General features: G+C 55.3%; 3 protein-coding genes and 2 non-coding genes across 5 annotated transcripts; 2 read left to right on the top strand and 3 right to left on the bottom strand.

Moving 5' to 3' along the window:
• Window positions 1–386: 386 nt before the first annotated feature.
• BESB_024500 lies at window positions 387–458 on the bottom strand. The gene has a single exon. It is a non-coding gene; the product is annotated as a tRNA-Ala (tRNA).
• A 2,078-nt stretch (window positions 459–2,536) lies between these two features.
• BESB_024490 lies at window positions 2,537–2,608 on the bottom strand. The gene has a single exon. It is a non-coding gene; the product is annotated as a tRNA-Ala (tRNA).
• Window positions 2,609–7,241: 4,633 nt separating this feature from the next.
• BESB_022910 (protease inhibitor PI2) lies at window positions 7,242–10,273 on the top strand (the record flags this gene model as incomplete). Its single annotated transcript, XM_029360993.1, has 8 exons — window positions 7,242–7,335; window positions 7,961–8,038; window positions 8,324–8,446; window positions 8,759–8,845; window positions 8,984–9,103; window positions 9,399–9,464; window positions 9,624–9,746; window positions 10,227–10,273. 8 exons carry the CDS (start codon window positions 7,242–7,244, stop codon window positions 10,271–10,273), a joined length of 738 nt encoding a protein of 245 aa, XP_029215808.1.
• Window positions 10,274–11,944: 1,671 nt separating this feature from the next.
• Window positions 11,945–12,571, bottom strand: BESB_022900 (uncharacterized protein; the record flags this gene model as incomplete). Its single annotated transcript, XM_029360992.1, has 1 exon — window positions 11,945–12,571. The coding sequence occupies one exon, from the start codon at window positions 12,569–12,571 to the stop codon at window positions 11,945–11,947; it is 627 nt and encodes a 208-aa protein (XP_029215807.1).
• Window positions 12,572–13,463: 892 nt separating this feature from the next.
• Window positions 13,464–17,432, top strand: BESB_022890 (putative serine proteinase inhibitor PI-2; the record flags this gene model as incomplete). The annotated part of the gene is made up of 7 exons (XM_029360991.1): window positions 13,464–13,519; window positions 14,067–14,182; window positions 15,318–15,449; window positions 15,821–15,925; window positions 16,401–16,523; window positions 16,875–16,910; window positions 17,284–17,432. 7 exons carry the CDS (start codon window positions 13,464–13,466, stop codon window positions 17,430–17,432), a joined length of 717 nt encoding a protein of 238 aa, XP_029215806.1.
• Window positions 17,433–20,120: the final 2,688 nt, after the last annotated feature.

Here is a 20,120-nt window from a genome sequence, read left to right as displayed (position 1 = left end):
TGGCGTCGCCCTGGGGAGGGCGCTCGCGGCGCGTAAGGCGGGTAGCTCGTGGCCTGCTGCAGCTGTGCGTAACACTTTCTGGTGTTTCGGCAAGCATACCGCAGCAGGACCGGAGGTGTATGTAGATTTACAAATGCGTGTGATATGCGCACAAGCCGACGTAGAAGCACGTTTTCGTGTTAGTGGGCACGGAAACCTACGACGCGAAGGATTCGTCTTGTGTGCGCGCACCTCGCAGCCCGCAGTGCGAAACGGGCTCACGACGTGATTTCCGCGAATGATATACCTCCCCCTTTCGCCGAGGGCAAAGTAGTCGCGAGAGAGCCCTCGAAATCTTGTTTGTATCCCTTCTGCATGCCGCGTCGGTGCGCCTCAAAATTGCTATGTGGACGGACCGGGGATCGATCCCGGGACCTCCTGAATGCAAATCAGGCGTGATACCACTACACCATCCGCCCGACGAAGGCCGGTTTACATGTCTGTATTGCAGCGGGCTCTGTAGTGTCTCTCACGTGGCTCATGCGCGGTTTCCTGTGATTTGTATGTGGACGTGTGTTCAGGGGAAAAACGGCATGACAAAACGCAAGGCACGGTACCTACAGAGGCAAATGCAGAAGGGCAAGCGACCGGTTTCGTAGCTGTCTGGCCGCTGACACACACGACAGCATTCTTCGAGGGGCATTTGAGAGAGTCCCTAGTCTCCTCACGGTTAAGGAAAGTGCTGTCAGCAGGTCAGCTTAACAAGTGGAGACGATCCATGTTCGTTCGATGTAGAGACGAAGCCGCTGGTCGGTCGTATTCGAGTGTTCGCCTCGATGGAGTCAACTGAACTCACCATCTTGTGTATCAGCCGCGCTGAGAGGTTGTGTTGTGCTCACCAAGTGCATGAAGCTGTTTGGCTAAGTCGCCGTGTTGTTGGTGCTCCGCGGTTTCCGTGCATCTCTCACTGAGGCTGGATACGCCTCGATTTTTGCGTGCGAGCATCCGTATGGGTTGATTACACGACATATGAGCCGATGGCAGCTAACGAGGATGCAAAGGACGAAAGTGTCCTTCGTAGAGAGCCGTTATTTAATTGGGGATGCTGGGTGCGTAAGCATCCGCATGCGTGAAACGACATTTGCCGTAGAACAATAAGAACCAACTGCAATATCGTAGTCCCAAGCGCGGGCCCTAGTAAAGTAGGTTCATCTCCGGACTCCGGTACTCAGGGGTAGCGCGGTAGATGCCGCCGCACCCCAGTAGTTAAGCGGTTCGTCTGCATGAAACATGGTGACAGGCACCATCCAAAAGCAACCTTGTTGACTGCATGCTCTCGTGGATGAATAGGCAATTGCTTAGACGGACACACAGATGGGGGATAAATCTAATGCGCTTGGCTAAGGGAACTTAAATCGAGACTCGCATGTACGCAGGGGCACGCAACAGGGCGAATCAGTCCCAGCCATCCACAGGAGGCGTTACCTGTGTGAACGATCCTGTGAGCCGCGCCTACCATGTGATACGCGGTGACGGTCGGAACCGGGCTTTTCAGTTGCTACGGTAATAGAGTATCACTTCGGACGTCTTCTAAACACTCTCTGCGCACGTCTCTAGAGGCAACACTGGTGCGTGTAGCCAGACGGCCGCTCGGTTAACCGGCTGTGGTGACGCAGATGAGGCTATCAAACGTCACTAGAGTTTACCGATCAAGGCAGGTCTGTTCCAGGAGAATGCCGATGCGCTCGGGCAGAGGCCGCATGCGACCCGCAAAGCATCAGTCCACTGCCATCATCGTTGTTGGGTGCCGACAGAGCATGCTCATCTTAGCAATCATTCGGCCTCAGGTGCCCGCCGCTGTAATCTCACTTCATGGAGCGCAAGTGATCACCGCATGGGGTCCTGCCACAAACGCCATGCAGAAGCAAACCACCCCTCCCCTTTATCACAAGCGGAATTTGCGACGCCGTTCCGAACGCAAGCTGTTTCGTTTGCCTGTCGGATTGTTTAGTGCTGTCGCGGTCGCTTTGCAGCTGGCGTCATTCGAAAGAGAGAGGGACAGGAGCTCTCGAGGCATCGGCACAAGTCATGAGCGATATTACTTGAGAAAGACAAAGCGTCAACTTGCTCGAAGGCGCCTTCTTCGAGAACCACCTACTCGCGGCGGAATAACAAAAGATGGCGAGACTTTACAGACCGCAGTCTTCGCGAGCAAAGGTCAACGACGCGGCAGGTCACGTCCCCGTCAGCGGGCCGCGATAGCCTCCATTGCTCGGCTCATTACGCAGAACAAGTGCGGGTGTCATCCAGGTAAACTGTCTTTATTCTACAAGTCAGTCAGACAGTTTTAACTCATGTGAGAGTTGGGTGGCAATGGGTCCGTCGCCACAGCCACTATTGCTCGTCCGCCTGCTGTCTGTTGTGTGAATCAGCATAAGCGGATTCAGGCTTTAACGGCCGCAACCAGAGTTCATGAGGAAAGATCAAAGAATGACGTCCTGAAAACATCGCCGCAAAAAGACAGGTAATTAATAGAAGCGTACAAAGAATAAAAAAGTGGACGGACCGGGGATCGATCCCGGGACCTCCTGAATGCAAATCAGGCGTGATACCACTACACCATCCGCCCGGTTGTTCTGTTTCATGATCTCACCGCAGTGCGACTGAAGACAGTCCTCTCTACCTTTATTCTTGGTGTGGCTAACTACTGCTTAATTTGCTAGCTCTTTTCCGGTCTCGAATGTATACACATGACGGTGGATGAGCATGAGCAATGTGTGCGGAAGCAATCATGCTCTAGGCTAACCACCCGGCGTCCACAAAGTTGAGAGAACACACGCCAGTGTCATTGCACGCCAGGGCTCGTAGGCAATAATGCTCTAAAAGCCTACGCCTTGACGACATCTGGAGAACGCAGCATCTAGCGGATGGTAGACAGTTCCCTCGCCTGGGTGGCTTCGTAATTACATTCTATTCACTTTTCAAATGGGAGACTCGTCTTGTACCCAAGTTGTCTGCAGCCCATCTTAAACTGTTCCGTGTCCGGCTTCCAATATGTTTGTTCAAAAGTTTTTCGATGGCATCCTTGTTTTCTCACATCTGAATCCTTCTCGCCGGCAGTGCTTCGAGAGTTGCAGTGGAACCTTCGAGACGCGTTCTTCTCCACGGCAGCAATTGAGTAACATTGTTTATCGAGTCGATTCCATAAACGAAGACTGAACGAAACACAGGGGAGCCAACACAGCTTAGCAGTGCCTGCTATGGTCTGCTCAAAAAAAGAGAGCCGGAGAACACTCTGGCATGAGCGAGACTGGCATCGCTACAGAATGAATGAGTACACTGTGCGGGTTCTGGTCGCTTAACAACGTGTCAACACGATGTTTTGCCAGTGGCACTTATTTATCTTGGGCGGAAAATCCCTGGAACCAACTCCTGGAAGTTCTCACTCCTCGGATTCCTGTTTCGCTGTCAGAGGCAGATGACGATCAGTCCATGTTTTATCTGTGCCGACCAGTGCACGGTTTCGCTTATCGCAAGTTCAGTATAGCGGGACCAACCGGAGTGACTGCTTCCTATTTCGCTGGAACGGGCAGCGTACATGAGACAGATGTTCGTTTCATCAATCAAAACCGATGGATGGACCTGGGATCGATCTCGGGAGATATGAATCAAAATCAGGCGTGCTACCACTACACCATCCGCCTACTGAGGAAGTCGATTATGAGACATGTCCATGTCTTTAGGAAGTTCGAGTCAATGTTGTTCTGCACAGGTGTTTTGACCAAGCCTAACAATCACGTGGATACATTTGAGCCGTCTAGAGTTTCAGACGCTGGGGCTCAGACTGGAGCCTCATGGCGTGGCTGAATCAGCAGCGTAGACTGGGGCCGGAAGTAAGCGATGCAGCAGACGTGCCAGTCACACTCTGTGATCAGTTGTTCAGTTACCTTGCCGATTATTGCGCCTTTCTATGAAAGCTCGAAACCCAACCCCTAGAGTTGGTTTACTTTTTATGGGAGTATGGGATGCACTGCCGATGCAAATCGAAACTTCCTGCACAATGCTGTCGAATATATGCGGTCATGTTTCACGATGGTCTGGATTTCAAGATTACTGCCAACCTGGTGACTGCAGTTCACCAACACCCCACGAGACTGTCCCTAGAATTCAGAAAGTGAATCAGGATAACGGCCAACGAATACTGCTCTGTTAGCATTGCAGTGCGACGCCACCCCTCTGGGCTGAACGTCTCGGAACAGATTGTTCCCCCTCGGGGGGCTTTTGAGCCAATCAAGAGGAAATGGCTCTTTGACGTGTCTGGTTCAGTTGACCTTCTCGCGGACTGTCTGAGAATGAACGCGCAGGTAGCGTATCGTACGCAGTGGATACATAGCGGAGGGGTCATGCTTTGAAACGGTGCGCTGAAAAACGGCAGACCTCGGAATCCCATATCGAGCACCCACGCACGATTGTGTAGCCGTTTTCCTACACTAATGCGGCAGAAAATGGTGCAGCACGAGACAGCTGGCCGATATGTCACCGTATCAATGTTTCTGCCGCCAACTTTTTTTCGAAGGTAACGCTCGCATTTAGAGGCGTCTCACCACGGGAATGCTACTCTCCAGCTTAAGCGGACAGTGCCAAGTGTTCGAATGCTTGCTTAGCTCGCTTTCTTCGTGACAGGAATCCAGAGAGTGCTTCGCACGGGCCGCTCATGTCTCCCGTCGCTTCGGAGCTTCTGGCGTGCTCGCTTCTTTTAACATTCTGCAGCGTTGTGCCCGCTAGTCGAACATCATTTTTGTCTTGTGATGGGGGGAATGTTTAAGCCACCCGGACGTATCAGCGACAGGTTCTCCAGAGTTCATCTTTTTGTTTGCATTATTTCCGCCTCCGAAATGAAGCGGCATTGCTTCTACTTGCTACTTTTGTTCGTTCACGTCTGCGGTCTCGGACGCATCGAAGCTAGTTCGAGCCCTAATGACGCTGAAGGTAACTGTTAGGAGCTCCTGACGGGAAAGAAGTCAGACACTAGCAGCAGTACTCCGTGTTCTCCAGCTTCTGGTGTCCGTGCGGGTTGACCACTTCATGTGCGATACAAAGCAGAAAAAGATGTGGTTAGTTTATTGTCTTAGGTGGCTGTCGGCCAAGACATCAATACATTTGTCTTTCCACGGACGGTCGCCGCCTCCCAGTACGAAGGGTTTGGATGAGTGCGCAAACCTCATCTGATGCATGTACACAGTCACGCACAAATAGTTCTACCCGGAGTGTCAGCATCTGGCGAACCTGACTGTCGTGTACGTTGCCCCTATCGCAGGATGCCGGTGCCCCCAGATTCTGGCGTTCAACTGCGGACAGAACAACATCACCTACGATAACCACTGCTTGAGGGAATGTCATCACGTAGAACTTGCACATGAGGGTCCATGCAAAGAAGCAGGTAAGAATATGTAAATTTCATTCACCAGGAGGGACGCAACCACGACGTCCTTTAGTCGGCACCAAGCAAAATGACCCATTGCAGAAAGAGCAAAAAGCAACTCACGCACGACACAACCATTGTGTGTCTCTGTCCGCTGCCGCTACAGATATCCCCGCTCGCAACAGTTCGGGGCAGCAGGTGTCTGGTAAGCCTCAATTATGCTCTGTTGCCGCACGTTAGGAGCCACTATTGCATGGAAAGGAACCACGAAATCGGCGTCATTTAGCCGAGGCTCCGCTGACTTCTGCTCACTCGTGTAGTCGCAGTTCGGATGTGCGTGGACGTCTATGGTGGCACAAGAGGAATAGCCCGAGAATAGAAAGCTCGGACGCGTTGATGACTTCGGCTCCAGTCTCCAAGCTGCAGCCGCTGACGTTTGTAGCAGAAATACCGGATTTGAGCATACAAAAATCACTTTGGTCCAGCGAGGATGCACTGTGTGTGTGGTGGAATGTAGATTGCAGCTGCTCTATGGACTTCGTTCCCGTGTGCGGTAAAGATCTACACACCTACCAAAACAAGTGCTGGCTTAAATGCTACGGCAGAGATGAGCTGCACGCCGGAACCTGCTGGGATTATATTCACTTTTAACTCACAGCGAGGTCAAGCACGCAAACATTCGTCTTGGGTCATGGTACTTCATCTTCTCCACTCTGTACTGTAGAGAGCATTGGATCGAGACAGAGGGGGGCCGACGGGAAGAGGAGGTGCGCCTTACCTTTCATAATTTCCCTCGCCCCGGGAACCAGTGTACCGAAGACGTTTCAGTTTTTTGAGGTCCATTCGAAAGCATGGGTTGGGCAGTTTCGGCAGTCATGTTTTGTTTGAAGAACCACGCAAAATATGTCGACATGCAACGTCATACCTGTTTCAACTTGCATCGCGTTTGAGTGTCGCTCGAGCGAGGCACCCGCGCAGCGCGGACTGTTTCGGTACCAACGCTGGAACGCCGACAAGTTCACTACTCGTGTCCGCGTCAAAAAACGGCAACCGAATCCTTAGAAGCGCAAATTCTAAAACCATTAACAACAAACCAGCAACGATGCGCATACGCGGCCGAGCGCACCGCGTTAGTTGCTGCAGTTCATCGAAGCTGAAGATGGACTACCCCGCAACACGACTCTTGCACAACGCTGTCCCAACAAACAAACTCACCCACGCGGCTGGCTAGCATCTCGTTTCCAATTGAGGCATGTACAAAGAAGGATTAAATTAAGAGACATGGTTGCCCGTTCATACATGATATCTAAACCGGCATACATCGCCAATCCGCCTGGAGCGCTCTGAACCTCAGGCACGTTTTTCCCCGGGGGCCGACACCCGGCGGGAACGGCTTTCCCCACTGGGCAGGTTTTCCTCCGGAGCAGTCCGATCTCATGCCAAAGCCACTTAGGTCCGTTTTGCTGCGTCCAGTACGATGGAAAAAGCGTGAGTCTTCTTAGGGAAAAGAGGTCACACGCGAGAACTCACTCGATCCCGAGCCGCGACGCCATCGTTGCAGCGCTAGCTCTGGCTCAAGCCTCGATCGATGCCGCGGAAGTGACACACCGGCTGCTCGCAACCTGCCTGAGCGCCGTCGCGCCTCAACCGCCGGCGGTAGCTGTGGCATGCCTCTCGAAGTCTGCAAAGGACGGAAGTGAGGCACCTCGGTTGCCGTCAGTTAACGTGAGTTCCCGCGCTTTTGAACTATGCACTACGATTCTGCGCTATCCATCCACTACGCTACCTCCTGAAGTTTGCGCGCGGCTATTAGCCCCTAGTGCTGTTGTTCATTACTAAAATGAAGGGTTTTTCGTCCTGCGTTTTTGTGGGCGGCCTGGTTTTGCTCTCGGTCTCCACCGGCACACCCGTAGATGCCGTGGAAAGCAACCAAAGTAAGGGAAGGGACCTGCACTCCGTATCGGTTGTCTTTATGAGCGTGGCGACGCGACGCCTTTTTGCCCAGCGTTTTGTATTCGCGACACTACGCGTGCGACTCCGGAGGCAGAGGCGCGAGAACTCGAAGCGTCGTTTTTACGTGAGGCAATCGAGTCGAATCTGACCGAGGTTGGGAATGCAGTCTGAACAGAGCGTAGCAAGAAGAAGGCTTTGCGTACTGCACGTGCGATTGACTTGTTCTCAGCATGTGCCTGCCCTCGGCACATAGATTTCAACTGCGGTACCGATAACGTCACTTACACGAATCACTGCCTTCGCGAGTGCGCTGGAGTGGATCTGCAGCATGAAGGTCGCTGCGATGCTGGCGGTACGTTCCTCAAAAAACTCATTTTCGACGGCTCAGATCGCGCCTCGCGATGACCTTCTACATGCGTCGGGTCGGGTGTCCGCTGTAATTGGTAGAGGGAATGTAAAACGGAGGTGAGAGACTGTGCGCCTTTACCAAGCGTACCCGTGACTGCGAAACCCCTATATTTGCTCGGTGCTGCCGAGAGAAAGAGGGGTAGTCGCGGTAGACGTTTTCCTCACTGCCCGGGTGTGTCCATTGTGTTTTCGTGGCAGACGTGAAGACGGATGCTGGAACCTCAAATGACGAGGTCGACGCGACGGAGAAGGACGCGCCCGCGCCCGAGGAAAAAGGTACATGATGCGAAACACGCTGAGCCGTTTCTTGTTGCGTAAGCGTGTGTGGTCTTTGCGAGATTGCTGGCATGAGCGTGTGTGTGCGGAAGCGTAAAAACGTGCTCAAGTAAACGCGCTCTTCACTTTCGCAGGAATCTTCAAAAGTCAGCTCCCCCCTCCGTCACAGAAACTTTTGTCTGAGAGCAGCAGCAGAGTCCGACGTGGTACACCGGCTCCATGCCCGAAAATCGTGCGGCTTCTTGGATGATTCAAACGACATGAACTGTTCTGTTGCTCTTGCAGTTTGCCTCTGCACGCGTGAATATCACCCCAACTGTGGCGAGGACGGTGTCACGTACTCGAACCCATGCCTTCGCAAATGCAAAGGTGTTGGCCTGCGCCACGAAGGACCTTGCGAGAAAAAGGGTGAGGCTTTGCGCGTGAAGGCGTGAATCGAGCGCGCTGTGGTTGCCGGACTTGCCGAGGGCCTTCTCTTTTCTTGCCTGCCGGGTGGACTCCACATTGATGACGTCTGAGCTTGCCGAAAGCCAGGGACTGAACTGGCGAGCTACAGACCACCCTGCGAAATCTTCGGAGAGCTTTTACCGGGTTCCGAGTGTCTGCGTGCGGCCGTGCGGCCCTGAGCGTCGAAACTGCACGGCATCCGTCGCGCGGGTGGATACTGTTGTGTTCACGTTTTGTCCTCTCGCGTTCGCGTGTCGTGTCTTGTGCGTTCAGGGCAGCGACTGAGACTGCGACGCCTCCAGGAGGTTGATGGCGAGCAGGCGGAAGCGGACGAGAAGACAGAAGATGAGCCGGAGGAAGGTACGCCGATGAGGCACTTCAGGGTAACGGGTGTGGAATGCGCCGTGTGGTTCGTGTCGCGTCTGGAGATTCCTGTCTCGGTCCTCAGCGCTTGCGCGAGTCGCCTCGGTCGATGCCTGCTCTGCTTGTGTCGTGTAGGGTGCGCCTGCCCTTTCAACATTGTGCCCAACTGTAGAGTGGATGGCGTGACGTATGCGAACCACTGCATTCGCGATTGCCTTGGTGTCGAACTGCTCCACGATGGCGGCTGCGCTGAAGGTGCGGCGGGATTAAGTTACGTCCGGAGGGGAGGCTCGCGCGATATTTATCTGCAGAAACAGAGAGCGAGCGCCTGGTAGGGTGGTCGAGGATGTGTGCGTCTGCTGGGCGGAGCGTCTCTCGAAAACAAGGGACGGAGCTTCGATATCCGCACACCAGCTCCTCGGCTAAATGAGTGTCACCCGTCAGTGACTGGCCCGAGCTCGCGTGTCACGCTCAGCACCTGTACCTCCGTTTCGGGTTGCCGGCTGGAAAGCCCCAGCCAGCTCTGTGCTTGCTTCGTGTGTTTCTGTAGGCGAAGAGCCCGAGAAAGAGGAAGACCAGCCCGAGGAAGGCCCGGAGGGTGAAGGACTCGCCGCTGGTAGGGGTGGTGAAGATCCTGCGCGACGGTGGAATACCTTCGCCAGTGCGGCTTCAGGGTGCTCTGTCCGTCGCATCACGTGTTCTATGGCCTGCGTTCCCACGGGTGCGCCTTCCAGCGTGTAGCTCCTCTCCGTTCTGTCTGCTCCTGTCTTTGCAGAGTGCATCTGCCCGCTGAACTTGGTGTGGAACTGCGGCACGGACGGCCGAACGTACGGCAACCACTGCGAACGCGAATGCCACAAAGTGGGACTGGAGCACGAGGGTCCCTGCAAGGGTGACGGTAAGCCAACTCCGCCGGGACTGCTCATGCGCGGCTTGTCAGCTGCTGAGCGAGTACAAAGTCACGGTTCCCGCAATTCGAGCTGCACCAGTGTCGTTTCCACCTCCCACGCGCAGTGTGTCGACCGGATTGCGCACACCACGGGACTCTCTCAGAGGGAAAACACATGGCGGCGATGACATGTCGAATCGTGCACAAGAGAGACTGCGCCCTTCGTTTGTCAAGTGGCACTGGCTCGTGGCCGCACAGACCTCCGAAGTAGAGTGGCAAGGATGTTGGAGCACGTTCAGAAGAGATGAGCCACTTTAGCACACGAGTCGTCTACGTGTTTGTAGTGGGTTTCTCTGCCTGTGCAACGCGTCGGCTGCGCCATGGCCTGTAGACTAAACGCCGAGTGTGTGAACCCTAAACTGAATGTGTGCAGTGGAGCGATGCTGACAGCAGTGTGTCGTGTTCTGTGACCACATTCTGTTTCCTCAGAGCATCTGGACGTCGCCATCCGGGATGATGCAGACGGTTCTGAGTAAACCCCAGCGATGGGAAGAGATAAGCAACGGATGTGAGTGTGGAAGGGGCTCCGCTCGGTCCGCACATAGATGTGGGAGAAGTCAATGCTGCAACGCCCATCGCCCTCTCTACACCCCTCCCCCTGCCCGTCCCGTCCCAATCTGCCCCTCCGCCCGTTTACCAGGCTGGGTGAAATGCGCTCTTTCGTGCGTCGTTGGGTTTGTGATGGCCTGTGTCTCCTTTTTTCAGGCTGAATACGTCCCTTGAACCCCAGGTCAAGGTGTGATGTGCGCCGCCGGAGTGGTCTACTTCTGCACCATCACGTCCGGTTGCTGCTGCAGAAGAGGAACTTTGCCAGGGTGCTACGGGAACTTGGCTCACAGGACAAGGGCATCCCGGAGACGCGCTACGACTGTTGTTCGGGAAGCGGAAGGCGGTCGACTGCCGTTTTTGAGCAAGGCTAGAAGGAAGGATCGAAAAACATTCTGTGCCGTAATATGGGATGCAGGGTGTCTTGTAAAGAGTTGAAATTTGGCACGTTTCTCTTTTTTGGTTGTCTGAGTAATCGACTTCTTTGAATGTGACGTGTCATTTGAGAAGCCTTGCATGTGCCTCCCCGTGAAGGGGGGCAGCGTCGCCACGTCGCGTGATGCTAGATGTCGGCGTTTGTCTCTCGGTTAAACTTTCGAAGGCATAATCCAAATAGGTTTAGCGACGGGTGCTGTGTTTAACGAGCGTCACACCCTCTCAAGTACGCGCGCACGCGTTTCTCTGCAGTTGTCGCCCGTCAGTGCAGTCAGCTTCACTCCCTGCGGCATCCGGCACGCTCAGCCAGCATTCAGGGGTGTTTGTGTCGGGCGAGCTGAATTCTGGAGCAGGAGAAGCATGTTTGCTGAAAACGTTTGGGCGACGACAGTCATCAGCTTCCAGCAGTCGGGGGCGTTCCTGCTCCACGTGGGATGCGCCAGCCCCCCCCCCCCCCCCCACCAAGACGTAGTACTATTATTACGCCGCGAATGGTTTCCGCTAACACACCTGTAGTTCCCTTGGGAGATGAAACTGCTGCCCTGAAGACTCGCTTCAGTATCGTGTGTCGGCGAGGCGAGTTCTGCGTTGGTGTTGGTGCAGTCGCGTGGCCTTCTGCCTCGCACGGGCGTGGTGCCTTGAAGTGGCAAACCTGTCGGCGCCACTCGCGGCAGCCCCGTCCAGGCACACGTCCGCGAGGCGGGTCTTCTGTAGTGTCTGGTCGCACGCCACCGCATACACGGGCGTTTTTCACCTCGACAGCTGAAACCAGAAAACGACTGTTGGCTGTCTGGTGGAAAAAGCATTGCGCGGACGCACTGCAGTGTGCGTCACATCGAGTCAGCAAACAAGATTTACCAGGACCGAGTTTCTCTCCACACGCAGAGTCACCGGGAACTGCTTGAACGGCTCGAACTGCTGGCACTGGATTGCCGAGCGCAGAATGAACGGCCCTGACAAACCAGTCCCCGCTAGAACGCGGTTCACAACGGGCGTCGCCCGCTTTTTCCGCGTCAGGCACCTCACGCTGAAGCGTGCACACAGACGAAGGCTGCGGGCGCCGAAAGCGCGTGCATCTTCCGCTCTGCTCGCACACGACGCCTGCACCTCCGAACACACTTCTGGGTTGGATCCCGTCGCGCTGGGGCGGAGAAGGCCTCGCCTGTTTAGTTCTCCGCGGGCGCCGCCTTCGGCTTGGCGGCCTCTTGGAGAAGGGGGTTCTTCGGCAGCGCGTACGCGTACCGGGGATGACCAACCGTGCGGAAGTTGGTGGCGAAGAGGTGCTTCATCCGCCAGACAGCCCCGTGGATCTTCCCTTCGTGACCCAGCATCGCGAGGTAAGCCAGACCGAGAACAAACATGAAGACGCTTTGGCCGTACTCGTTCTCGAAGAAGCGCTCCGTGCAGTAGCCGAGAGCATTGCCTGCCGTGAAGATCAGCTCGCCCGACGGAGAGGCAGTTTTGTCGTACTCAGTGAACATCATCGGCGACGCTGCGAGCATGCAGCCTGCGCCGCCCCCAACAGCGGCGCGGAAGCCCGCCCGCCCCGCGTCTCCCGCCTTCTGCTCACTCTTCCCTGACTGACTGCGGCCGCCTGCTCTGAAGCACTTGGAGAGCAGAGATTTCGACGCACTGTGCGCTCTCCCCACGGGGGTTTCACCAGCGAGGCGCTGCGAAGGGAAGGCGCGAGGCGCGGCGCGGGATTTGAGCACGTTGTTGCGCGCCGCCTCGGCAGCCGAAGCCGCCAGCCGTCTGGCTGCTGCGGCCGCCGGCGTAGAGAAAAAGGAGTTCATTTTCCGCTGGAGGCGAACAAACACAAGTTTTGAATATGCCACGGAGACGACTCGGGCCTCACTCGGAGGGACAGCGGAGGCAAGAACGGCGTACGCGTGGGCAGCACACTGCTTCTGTGGAGAGAGAAAACGAGGTTGCGAGAACGGAGGTCCTCGAAGAATCCGACACCAGTCGATGCCGTACCAAACGTAGTTTCGTCGAGAGAGGAGACACAATGCCCGCGCGGACCGTCTGTTAGAGCCTGTCGAACTTCAGGGAAGCGGTCCAATACAATGTGTTGTCGCACACGTATTCGCTCCTCCGCGTGTTTCCTTTGCGTCACGGAAAATCCACGTATCGCATCTTCGCGCGTCGCGCCAACACATCCGCCTCCTGTCTGCCTTTTCGCAGCTTCTGCATGTGCGTGTCTCTCGCCGGTCAATTTCCCTTTCTCGCGCTCCAGCCTGAGCCTTCGGCTCCTTCGCCCGCTTTTCGTCGTTCCCGCGCAGTGCTTTCTTCCCAAGGAGCAGCGCACGCGAAGTCACACACGCGCCTCACACAAAGCTCGGCGGGAGCGTTCACCGCGAGCCCTGTGAGGCGCCGGTGGGTCGTCAGGGCGGCGCGGGCGCGCAAGCATGAGCCCAACTGGCGGCGACTGCCGACAGGCACCAGCGATTTTTCTTGCGTACACCTCGACGCCTGCAGCAGAGGTGTCATACCCCTGCATGTTCTCACTTCCGCTTGCAAATTCTGCGAGACTGGAAACCCTCTGTGGACTCACACCTCGCGTCGCTCGTCTCGTGCAAGGCGCCGCTCGACTTGCCGGTCTTGTTGCCGTCAGTGCTTCCCCTCACCGCCGCGCAACCCGAAAAAGTCGTCACTGAACCCGGGATATCCGTGGACTCGCGCACAATGAAGACTCAAAAAGCTGCGTTCTTCGTGCTCGTCTGTGGTGCCCCTGCCGCGCTGTACGCAGCTGCTGCAGCCGCGGAGAAAAAGCGTATGTCGCACGCCTCAGTCCGACGGCCGCGAAATTGAGAGCCTACACGCCGTGCAGCGCGTAACGGATGCGTTTCAGCACACGTGGGGAACCACTCCGCGCCACAGTCTTCCTCAGTCCTGCAGGGAGGCTGCCAGCGCTACAAGCGCACGCTCGAACCTTTCGAGCCGCAGGAAACGGAAGCCCAGCGACGGAAATTTGCGCGAGGAGTCAGCCTTGTGTGCACACGAGCGCGTGACTCGATGTGTTTTTCTTTGCTGTGTTCTTTGAAATGCCCTGTGCGGCTGGCTGAATCTGGTAGGGCTGTGCGCCTCCTTTCGCGCGTCTTTGCCCAACCAAAAGGACATCCGGGGTTCGCCCTACTCGGGGACCAAGACTCGGAGGCTCCGCTGAGGTCTATGCAACGCTCAAGTTCTGCAGATTGCAAGCAGCCAACACTCGAGTGAGTGCCTGCACGCAGTCTGCTTTTCCATCCATCATGCGTGTTGTCCGCTGTTGCCGTCTCCAGTGTGCAGGTGCCCAAAGATCTTCAACCCCCAGTGCGGCATCAATGGCGTGACATACCCCAATGCTTGCGAACGCGAATGCGCATCCACTTCTTTGGCACACCCTGGTGTATGCACTCCTGAAGGTGAGTATACGTAGAAATAAATCTTCTGCACAGCTTTCGGAAAGCTCAGATTTTAGGGTTTCACCTCAATCGCGCGAAGCAGCCTGTAGCTGTAACAGCAGTCTCATCCAGATCTCCTTGGCCCGAGACGTCGAGCGAAGTGAATGTGGCGCCAGCCACACACACGACAGACGTTTCGCACGCCGCCACCTTGCTGGTCACGTCCCACGCAATGCGAAGAAAAGGGAAGCTTCATTTTCACAGCAAGCAGATACCGCAACGAGGGGAGGTGGCAACTGATGTAGTCTGTTTGTCGCGCCGACAGTCTCGTCGACCCCGTCCTCCAACGCCAGCGTTTCCTGTCACATGGCGGTTGCTCTACTTGTTGCTCGGAAAACCTGGACGCGGCGCAGCCTTCGGCGCAGGCTGATGTCTGGTCGCTCGCCTGAGGTGATCTGCCGGTCGCTCTCTCCTGCGCAACACATCAGCGAGCGCGTGAACGAGCGCCCGCTGTGCCGAGCTCTAGCCGAGGGGCTGATGCGTTTCTTTGCACATATCACTTCGGAGATCGCTTGTTTTGTTTCTGCAGAAACCGACGCAGGCCACGCTATCCCAACCGATGTCGATGCATCCGTCGGTGAGACAAAAAGCCTGGAGGAGACAAGCGTAGTGTCTCGGCGTGTCTCTCCTTGTTATGAGAAGGTCCGCCTGCCAGCGAGAGTGATATCTCGGCGTCCTGTGGGCTCGCAGAGCGCGAGCTCATCTTTCACGCCCTGTAATACCTTTTCCCTCACTGCTCGCTCCTTCGATGGCATCTTCAACATTAAAACGCAGTGCCCGAGTTTTTAGACGGTAGATCCCCAGTGCTGTCGCGAGCATCAGCGCAGTCTTCGCTGCTCCACGGCTACTACAGACACAGAGGGGCCCCACCACCCCGACGAGTAGTGGCGCGAAAAGGTTCACCCATCGACCGCCGCTTTTTGTTGAGGGCCGCAGGCGCGCCTGTGAAGATGCCTGGGTGAGCCGAACCGCGGGGACTCTGGAGTACAAGAGGGAATACGATTTTCCGCAGCCTCACCTCGACAAGCGTGCTTTGGATGCCTCGTCTGGCGAATCACCCTGTGTGTCGCCGAAGCGATTCTGTTGGGCTCTACAGAGGAGTGCGTCGGCGACTGCGAGTGGACGTTCAACCCTGTTTGCGACGACAAGGGAAAGACCTGGGGGAACATGTGCGAGCTCGGTTGCGGCGGAAATGGTGCCGCCCATCCCGGTCCGTGCACTCTAGAAGGTAAGAGCCAACGTGCAACACATACAGTAGCGTTGTGCAGAGAACTGCGATTTTGCAGCGTCGTAGATTTCCTTGTGCGGCTCACCACACAGTGGACGATGCCGTTCAAGCCTTCACGCAGGGCAGACGATGTGGCGAACGTTTAGAGCGCGCGTGTATGCAGGTGTGTTGGTTGATACGCGTGATCCTGAGTGCGAGTGTGGAGCCCGATGATATGTATGGAAATTCCCTCAGCTACAAGGCCGCAGCCTCCGGGGCTTGCCCTCGTTAGAGCCCGTTTGGTCACCCACGAATCCCTCATTATCGTGCACTTAGCAGGCGGCTGGATCGGAGAAAGACCTGTTGAGACCCTGTTTAAATGTTCGTTGCAGAGGCAAAGGCCGGCTTGGCTCCACTTGGTTGGACAGGCCCGAGCTTGAAGGATCTGAACAAGTGGGAGACTGTCGCTGCAGTCCTCCGATCGGGAGAACCCCGGGGTAGGTTGGGCTCCACACGGCCCTCTGGGGGCCGGGCGCGTCTTTCGTGCACAGCATGAGTGTCCGTCCAGCTCTGAAAGCCTTTGTCGCACCGTCAGTGCTCGACCTGTTCCTGCGCGGTGTCGGCCGCTCCCAGCCGGGGAGTCTTAGGTGCGGGCGCTTCCCCTGTCTCTCTTAGTTAGAAAAGCTTAACCTAGACGCACGCACTCAAACTGCGCCCGCGACGTGCTAAATACTTGTCGGCGTGTGTGTGACAGGACAGTAGGCCAAGCGTTGCTTCTCCCTCGTGATGCGCGCCCCAGTGTCCATCGCGCGGGAAGCCAGATAGGCCCTCAAACGGATCCTCGCTGTTGTGGATTTCCTCCTGAAGGGCCTCGCAGCTGTGTTCCCTTCTGGCGTCGTGCTTCTTGTTGCCGCGGTCCGTCTGTGTGTATGTGCGGTGCCGCGTCCCTTCGGCCTTGCTTATCTCCTTCAGTTTGCGAATGCCCAGCTGTCCCTGCCTACGTCTGCGGCATGGACAAGAAGACCTATAGAAATCAATGCGTGCGAGACTGCCATGACGCGAGGGAGTTCCACAACGGCCCTTGCGGAGAAGCAGGTGAGTCCGCCCGTCTTCTTCAGGCAGGGTCTTGATGCGACGTGGCTCTCCACGTCGGTTCTCGAGGATGATTCCCCTTCTGTTCATTTCTGATAATCGCCGCCGACAGTGTGGAGGACCCAATGCTGGTAAACAGAAGTCACGCCGCACCTCGCGTCTTCGCACATCGTGTTATCCGGTCGCGCGAGGAGAGCGGTAATCGCGCGTTTGTTCCATTATAAAAAAAGGCTTCACGGCTTGGAACGAGGACCAGGAGTGCCAGAGCCACGGTATGGCAGAGTAGCGGGAACCAAAGAAATGTGGCTGACCCTCTGTTACCACACAAATGTGTCTGGTCCGTATTTTGCGCAGATATTCCGTCAAAGCGCGAAGGCGTCGTGAACAAAGGTGAGCAGACCTACCCATCCGGCTGTCCACACATGTTGCCCGCGTTTTATCCGGCACGTGGCTCACCCGCTTTGTTATGGTATCCCACTAGTGCTTCTAGACCATAAGCCACGGAGTGCCGTATTGTATATACATGTATATATATATATATATATACATATGAGTACACAGGCAGACACAGTGGGACCCGGAGAGGCTACATATGACGAGGCAGTAGCCCGGCATTTAGGTGACTCGATTGGGACTGAAGCTGTGTTTTACTATTCTGAGTGGAGCCCACTGAGCTAAATGCGTTAATGCGCAAGCCGTGTGTTTCTTCGTGGTTTCGTGAGGCACACTGATTGGCTTTTGTCTGTGTTTCACCTTTTTGCAGAGTGCCGCTGCCCCCGAAACATCTCTCCTGTCTGCGGCATTGACGGCCAGACATACCAAAACTCCTGCTTTCTTGACTGCTATGGTGTCGCCCAGCTCCATGACGGTACTTGCTGGAGCAAGTTGAACAAGGAGTCTGAGCTATCTTAAACAGCGGTGCCGGTCATCGGAGGAAGACGCCTTCAGGACGCTGCCCTTGTATGCTGGCGTGCGCATCCCCTGGCTGTCGAGGTCTCGCAGACTCATCGACGGTGCTGAAGAAGCCGACTTGCAAAACGCTGTCGGTGTCTTCCAAATCCACACACGGTGTCTACCAGCGTGGGCCTCTTGTCAGTGTCTACCATCGCCTTAGCGTGACCAGCCCTGAGCTGCACGCATGCTGGCGCCAATATATATATATATATATATATATATATTTGTATGTGCGGATATAGGGATGTGCATGTCTGTGGTAAAGCTGACTGCTCAGATCGTGCTAAATGAAGTTTTATGTGTGTCGATGAACGTTCGTGTTGATCGTTCATACGGACGGTTTCACAGCGCTCTGTGTGGCACGTCTCCGCGGTCAGCATGTTGGACTAATGAAGCACAAAGGTACATCTGTACTTGTTAAAAGGTTTTGGCCACAGATCAGGGCTGAGGCTGACTGCCCATTCTTGTTGCGTGCAAAACAGCTTCCAGACTGGTTGCTGGTCCTTTAGAGGACAGACGAAGTCTCCTGGTGATGTTCCTTACCTTGCGACGATGACTGAAGCCACACGGTTACGAGGAGCTCCAAGGAACGTGTGCGTCCGCGGCAGACGGCAGAAACCATGAACACAGAAGTAAAACGGCAGTCTTTTCTGTTCCGCCTCATGCGCAAACTTTAGTTTCTAAACGTGGAGTCAGTTGTCCTGCTCCCTGACAGGCAATTCAAGCGTCAGGGCGAATCAACCGCAGATCTGTTACCTGCACAACTCGCTTGGTTTACGGTGCTTGACTGATAAACACGCGACAAAATCAGCCGCTGCGATCTGATTCCCTTTGTAGCGACAAAGGTGTCGGAGGATTTGCTGGCCCCGGTAGTGGGCGGCAGACAATTGATGAGGCCGACCAACCTATCCCTTACGATTTGCTCACATCATTTCAAAAAACAGTGCATAACGAATGACTTGGCTAACACCGTGATAGAGAGATGTGGCCAGCCTGAACTGGTTCTAGCCAGGCCAGTATGTTTTAGAGGGACAGTGAAATCATAACTTCCTTGCCGCAGTCCGCAGGAAATTAGTCCTGCGAAACGACAAGCGCATTCACGCCCATATATTCTAATTACCTGTAAAATTGGCGCTACGGGCTATGACCACACACCTACCGCATCGTCGACCCGCACGGTAAGCCCCTGCGAATTCCTAAGCGCGCCGCGCAGACAGGTGTAATCCGGTCTCGCTGTTGTCCTCGATCGCGTAGCAAGCGTGGCTACGACGTGCGTTGTGTAATAAACATCCCGCAACATGATGGGAGAGCTAATGGATGTCACGGCGTGTGTAGCCTGACACGGCTCACGTGCCAATTACTGAATCATCGCACCAGAGAATGGACAAGCGACCACTTTGTTTTCACGCTATATATATAACAATATATGTATATAATTTAGGTACATTCGCATATTTTCGCTGGTCGGACTTCCTGTTGCCCAGCTTGCGATAGCGCGGACGGGGTTCCTGAGATATCCCACTTTCCCTCGGCGGTTCCGTGTTTACGAAACTGTTCCAGCAGTGTCTACGCTTTCGGGGCACGAATGAGCGCGACGCTGACGGAATAACCTAAAATAGTACTCCAGTGGTTCGCAGAGCATCAAAACCTGGTTGGGAGATGCGAGAATGCAACGGAGCCTGGAAATGCCGAGCGTCACCGGCGGCAATTTAATGCAAGAATTGAGACACGCGCGAAGCAAAGATCTCCACGGAGCAACAAAACAGGTTCTCTCCCATTCCCGGTGTTTCCCGACAAAACCACCGGAACGTTCACCTAAAAAAGATGGGCATCAACAGGCTTCCCCAGCACCACACGGCGTTCAAAACAAAGTTTCCCTGTTCCAATGGAAATGAAAGAGCCGCGCCTCCGGTTGCGCTGGCAAGCGAGAAGGCTCCCACCAGGCGGACTCTTGCTTTCCTGCCTCTGACTAAAAAAAAGCACGTATGTACGCGCATGTATATAAAGGCCCTGTACGCAACCTTTCCCATATGCATCTGGACGTGTACGCACGCACCCGCATCCTGAAATCTGTAAAATTCTACGTACGCGTCACTACACACAGACCCCACCATGCGTACGGTTCTGTACAGGCCACACACGCATCTATATATGTGCATGCGCACATGTGTACACATGCCCGCACACCAAGGCCAGGCAGACGACAGATCGCGACACAGCCTTGGGCAGGTGCGAGATACCAGTACGAGAATCGTGCGTACACAGTAGCGTTTTCGATGAGACGAATCTCAAGTTGGACCGTCAGAGACACTCCTCTGCAATCGACAAACAGAGAAACTTCCTCTGAAAAACCTGTCCTCTACCGCGCGCCGCTGTAAGCGTTTCAGGTTCGCTTTTTTATGGCCTCCATGGTGCACGCCGTCGACTCCCCAGCCATGCGACCACGACAGCGAGGCCGGACAGGAAGTTCGGCGAGACCGCTTCGGAGGGCGTAGCAGCAGCTCGCCTGCGTGATCGAGAGCTCCCACGAGCCAATAGGACACTCAGAGGGGCATGGCACTGCCTAGAGCAGATTTACGGTTTACGATTCGGCTGCGGCGCTTAGACGCCAACAGCGAATCACGCGCAGTGCGACTGCAGCGAGAA

This window comes from Besnoitia besnoiti, chromosome XII (assembly GCF_002563875.1).
Source record: "Besnoitia besnoiti strain Bb-Ger1 chromosome XII, whole genome shotgun sequence".
NCBI lineage: Eukaryota > Apicomplexa > Conoidasida > Eucoccidiorida > Sarcocystidae > Besnoitia > Besnoitia besnoiti.
This window is presented reverse-complemented; position numbering and strand designations above follow the sequence as displayed.